This window comes from Dermacentor andersoni, chromosome 10 (genome assembly GCF_023375885.2).
Source record: "Dermacentor andersoni chromosome 10, qqDerAnde1_hic_scaffold, whole genome shotgun sequence".
NCBI lineage: Eukaryota > Metazoa > Arthropoda > Arachnida > Ixodida > Ixodidae > Dermacentor > Dermacentor andersoni.
The window spans coordinates 26403332-26409331 of record NC_092823.1 but is presented as its reverse complement, the minus strand read 5'-3'; the positions used below and the strand labels follow the sequence as shown (position 1 = coordinate 26409331).

At 49.4% G+C, this 6000-nt stretch overlaps 1 protein-coding gene across 1 annotated transcript in view; it reads left to right on the top strand.

The window, feature by feature from the left end:
* Nucleotides 1-1558: 1558 nt before the first annotated feature.
* The window catches only part of LOC126519087 (17-beta-hydroxysteroid dehydrogenase 13-like), a 64310-nt gene continuing 59868 nt past the window's right edge, over nt 1559-6000 (top strand). Inside the window, exon 1 of the mRNA XM_050168701.3 lies at nt 1559-2757. Coding sequence (XP_050024658.1) covers nt 2530-2757 — 228 coding nt within the window. The 5' untranslated portion in view covers nt 1559-2529. The remainder of the gene's footprint in view (nt 2758-6000) is intronic.

Genomic DNA, 6000 nt, shown 5'->3' with positions numbered 1-6000 from the left:
AAATAGATGGCGCCGGCTGTGGTGACACTGTCTTCACGTATACGACACCGTACTTGGATGGTGCCGAGATGCGTTGTATTGCACAGTGTGCCCAGCGCACTCCTTTTGATAACATCAATAACCAGAACGTTTATTCTGGTGTTTAGTTCCACATCTGTATATTGTATCTTTCCACTGCATTGTATTTAAATATTAACAAACGGAAACTGAAACACTAATCTGATTCGGAGCGAGGACATTCGTGAATAATTATAGAACTTTCCTATTAACGACATGCAGATTGCTCGTTGAATCATCAGGCAAGAACAAGGTGGTATACGGCCAACGTTGAGGGCACGTCAGAGACCAAAGCCGAGAAGGCTAACTGTTCAGGAATATGGCCTGCTCTGTAGTACTCGCAGATGACAAATAGTCTCAGTGTGTTGCCTCTTCATTGACATGCACAACACTTGCTGATCAGGTACCAATTGCAGATCGACAAGTCATATCCATGCTAAAGACAATGTTGGGCGTCCTCTGTGTGCTTTTAAGCAACCACGTTCTCCAAATGCGATGTACGTGCTGCATTCACTGAGTACAGACAGCGGTGCCACCCCTTGAGTAGAAGAGGAATCCTCCATAAGCTATTGTTATTTCGCGCATATAAAATCCAATAGTGGCCTCTCCGATTACAGTACAGAAGGTCGTGCGCTCCCTTCGGACAACTGCCTGGGTGAACGAGAATAAACACTTCAGCGTGTTCTGACTTCGCTCATGTTTTAGGCTCTCCCAAATTTTTTTTTGTATGCTCATTCTTTCTCTTCATCACGTATCGTCCCTTTTCCCTTCCCCTAGCGCATGGTCTTAAACTGCATATGGTGCTGTGGCTAACCTCTCTTCTTCCTCTCGATTTATTGCTCTCTCTCTCTCTGCATTTCCATAAATATATGTCTCTTGCTTTTTCACCTTCAACCATAACCTTCGTCACGACCTGCTCCATAGGCTTTGCCAGAGCCACGGTAGCGTGCTGGCTTCAGCTGCACTGACGTGAGCTCTGTGCATACCAAAGTGTGTTGCATATACTGGTCGGAGCAGAATGAGCCAAAATGTCGAGCTACATCTACGTAATTCCATTCAGTCAGCACTATCAAACCTCGACGCTGTTCGATCGGTGTCATTTCGTGCACTGTCGTAGTGCGAAGCCAAGTGATCCTGTTTGCTTCTGTGCTGTGGCATGGCTGGTATCTGACAGGGCGCTGTTCCTGCTGGGCATGAGCAGTTTCCTGGCGTGCCGCTTGGCGCCTTGTCGCCTCCGAGTATTGTTCGAACGCTTTGTGAGAACGCTACACCTTGGTATTGCTTGGAATGCTTTGCATTTGTCCGAAACTGCCAAAATTTTCTTGCCGGTCACTGTGCTTAACAGTTATTTGGACTTAGAAATAGTCATACAAGCGCCAACTTGCTTACTTTCGTTGGAAGCGACTGCACAGCATGGTAACCTCACGGAAGGAACCGGGAAACATTCCTATGAAACAGAAATATTTTATTTAATTATAGCGTACACAGCCTGGAAATGTGTATCAGTCGAGAACACGAAAGAGGATGAAGTGAAGGCACCACAATGACTAACGAAGCACAAAGGGGGAAAAAAAGAAATATCAGGAGGACGCATCGCTGCGGCCATGCCGCGTTTCGCGTCGTTGAGTGCAGGCTCCTTTCAACTGCGCCCACACATAGCCGACAAGGTCAAGAACGGCATTTATCAGCCAGTGAGGCCGGGCCCGTGCTGGGTGTTTCCTCATTTCTAAACTTAAACGTTCGTCGAGTCCGCAGCGAGCCCGACCACTGCGCGACGACTCTGGAGAAAACGCGGAGAACGTTTTGCCGACCCGCGAGCCCCCCTCCCCACCCGCGAAATTGCACCATCTGGGCAGCTCCTTCCCGTTCGTGGACCCCTGCCGAAGCATCGCATCGAAAGCGAAGCGAAAACGGACTACGTGCTCAGCGATTCTTTTCCCGTTGCTGAAGGCGCTGATCTTGCGCGCGCCGTCAGACCGCTTTTGGTAGCGGACGAACTGCGGGCAGCATGCGAGAGAGACTTGTATCACAAATGGAAAGAGAAAAATTGCGCGCCTCGAGCGTGTGTTCTCCTCGCAGATACGTCACTTCCTGGCAGCTTGGCGTTGGCTCGTAACGTGACGTCATGACCCCGATTCTCCCTCTGCGAACTCTTCTCCTCTTCCCCGCAGAGGCAGCGCTGCGAGGAGGTCAGCGGGCGGCGGCGAAGAGGGAACCGCACCGCGTACGACATGGCTTCCCGGTTCGAGATGCGTCCGGCGCTTCGCTCGCAAAACATCGCCGTCACCCGCATAGCGGAGAGTCCAGCTGCAGCCTCCGTCAAAGACACCCAGCGAGTCGACTGCAGCGGGTAGCAGACGATACTTCGCGTGCGGCACCTCGGTAGAATAGCGGGTTCCGAAGGGGTGGCCGAGCGTCTGCTGGTGTGCACCCGAAGCAGACGACGCGGGCCTTGCGAGGCGAGCCAACGCCATGACGCTTGCCGATTTCTTTCTCGTGCTCCTCGAGTTCGTGCTCCTCAACGTGCAGTGCCTGTGGATCGCGCTGCGCGAGGCGGTCCACTGGGCAGCGCCGCCGCCCCCCAAGTCGGTTGCCGGCAAGGTCGTCTTGATTACGGGATCCGGCCATGGCGTTGGCCGCGAACTGGCGCTCCGCTTCGCCCGGCTAGGCGCCCGCGTCGTCCTCGTCGACATCCACAAGGTGAGACGAGTATTCGGCCCGGCCGACCTGGTTCTCGCGGTGCGAAGTGGAGAAGCGAACGGTGGTGCGGAGGCGAGCCTCGCACGCGTGAACGCGCTTCGCGCCAGCGACGCGCATGTTTCGCTCTGCGTTGTATATCGCGGTGGGTGCGCGTTATAGTTATGCTCGTTGGCGAGCTCCGCTCGACCAACCGGCGCAGCGGAGTCGCTCTCCCAGCGCCGTCGCGGAGCGTTGTCATGACGTTTTCCAAATTCGACACGGCACGCACACTCTTGTGCTTCGCGATGGCTTTAACTAGCGTGGCGTCGATTTCAAAATAGTGGGCAGCAGCTTGAAGTATTGTGAAGTCGCTATTTTGGGTTGAGAACTCGCGTATAGGAAGCAGAAGGGCTAGATCGATAGCTCAAAGGTTATAAATGCTAGGACGTCACTAAATGTATATGCTTGATGCCACAAATACCTGAATACATAACTACCGCGGCATTAAAGCAATAAGGGGACTAACTTCAAAGCATATATTCGGGTGAGATGGCATAAGAAAAAAAAAAGAGGCCGCGAATATTTAAAAAAAAATGAAAAAAGCCCCACTTTGCACACACACGCATAGCAGTTGATTCGTTAGTCGATAGGTAAAGTGTAAGATAACTGTTTCAGAAAATGTGCATGCTACAGTATGTGCACAACCGCGGTAGCACAGTCGCTGAGGGATTACGTTGCTACGCTCTAGGTAGCGGGTCTGCGCCGAGTCGCGGAGGCCCAATCCAGATGGGGCGAAATGCAAAACCGCTCCTGTAATTGGATTTAGGTACGCGTTAAAAAGGACAAAGAACATGTCCTCCAAATAATTACGGAGTCCCCCACTAAGGCGTGCTTCCTATCAGATCGTAGTTTTGGCATGTAATGCTCCTCAGCTTCTGTTCATAATTTCCTGCCAGGCACTGTATTGAACTCAAGGCGGCCGCGCAGGCCACATTCTTGTGCTCATTAATTCTAAGACTATCAGGTTTTATGCATAATCCAAGATAGAACCCCTACCGGCTATGATTGACCCGCCTCACATGCATTTTGTGGAAGCTCTGCTGAGCTCCGGTGGCGCGGTCTTCTAATAAGAATGGTGAATGGAGCGATAGGCACCGATTTTTAAATTGTAGCAGCGGGACGTTGACAAAGAGAAAAACAGAGTTGATACATACACTCCGCGTATCACAGGCGAACACGTGTAATGTGTCCCTTTGTCTGCGTCACAGCCGTATGGAGCCAACAGACAATCAATCCAAGGAACGCATAAATCATTCGCCAACTTGGCCTCCGGTGGTAACACTCCCAGGGCCAGATGTAGGGCACATAGAGAGTCAGAGAGAGAAAATGATAAAGGCAGGGAGGCTGACCAGGACTGAGCCCGGTTGGCTACCCTACACTAGGGGAAGGGAAAAGGGAGGGAAATATTAAGAGAAAAAGAGAAAGTCGACTGTGGATATCGCTGAATTGGTAACAGTTTTCTGCTCTATATCACTGACGGTTACTAAGTCCGGTAGCTTTTAGAAATCGCAGCAGCGCTTTTGTGTCTTTTTGCCCGATATGCGGGGCCATGGTCCCACGATCTTGTTTAAGGTGGACGGTTTTCTATCTAACCGATTTGGAGCTGTGTAAAGGTCATGTCTTTCATATTTAAAAAAAAGATGGGCAGTAGCACAGTACGTGTACTATAGCCATCTCGAAGCGTCAGACAATGTACTCAGCCCCATGAACCGTTCCAGTGAAACACGTATATACATTCGTGAATGCGACGCCCAAGCGTAAGCGGCACAGCATTGTTTTCTCACTTCGCGGAAGCCCAAATAACATCCGCAGTTGCATAGATGGATCGAGAGAGTGCACTCGTTGCAGGGTGAATTCAGGTGTGTGTAATTTATCTAATGTCATACGCTGCGCTAGCTTGCTTAACTGTTGGGCTGCGTCTGTCCTCTACGACCGTACATAAGCAAGGTTCGCTGCTTGGTGTGCTTTCCTAGCAACTTCGTCGGCAAGGTTGTTGCCGGACATACCGCAATGACATGGCAGCCACTGAAACGCGACGTCGTGTCCTTTCGCCATGATGTGGCGGTGCCTTTCTCGTACCTCCGATACGAGTTGTTCGCAGGACCTGCGACGAAGAGCTGACAAAGGACATTGTAGGGCCGCTTTTGAGCCGCCCAGTATTGCCCAGCGATTAGCCGGTTGGTTGTTAGTATAATCAACGGTACCTCGGGGGAGCAACAAGTTCCGAACTGGTCGATGTTGTGAAGCACACAGATGTGGCCAAACATTGGACGGGGGGACAGCTGCTACCCTAGCCACCTTTTTTAGCGGGAAGCGAAACAAAAGCATTTCCATTAAACACGTAAGTCAATGAATCGGAACATTTAAACACAACTCTTAGAGGGGAAACCAGTGCAGAGAGTCGCCAGAACACTCGCATGACTCGCGAATTTGATTTATTTGTTCCTGGAGGATGTTCTTCGTTGCTCAACTCATTCTTGCCCTCCAGGGTCTGTGAAATACAAGGAAAACGAGATCGTGTGGTAAGGTTATGTATTTTATGTCTCAAGGTATCTGATAGAGATAAGATTAACTTCTTTCCTAAACAGCTCGATATAGCGCATCGTGCATCTAATGCGGGAGATGTGTGTTCGGATCCAGGCAGGGGCACTTTTTCTTCTTGTCCGTGTTTTTTTGGCTTTTTCGTATTATTTCCACATTTAATATGAATTATTTCATTAACTAGTGTCCTTGGCTAGTATCAAAAATCGAGCCACTCGGTTCCCCCTCTTTTCGTACTTCGGCTGCGTAGTGTTCTTAATTAATCCCTCATCCCAAGCACAAATTAGACCAAGAAATATAGCTTTATGGAATTAGGTCTTTCGTTCTCGTATGATCTTTACCATTGGCCTGCCGCCTTCGCTACGAACAAATATATAGTAAGGTTTTTGAATACTCGCCCTGGTGAAGAGAGAGGTAGCTTCCCATCGGCATTCAATCGTGCATGTGAGTGTAAACGTTTATTTATTTATTTATTTATTTATTTATTTATTTATTTATTTATTTATTTATTTATATATTTATTTATTTATTTATTTATTGCTCAATGTCCTTGGAAGGGACTTTATATGAAGGGTGGGTTTAGTCCTTCAATCGCAGTATCGCAAGCGGAATCTGACTGGTTCACTTATTTTGGCACATCGTCTGCTCCTTTGATGCTCCAAC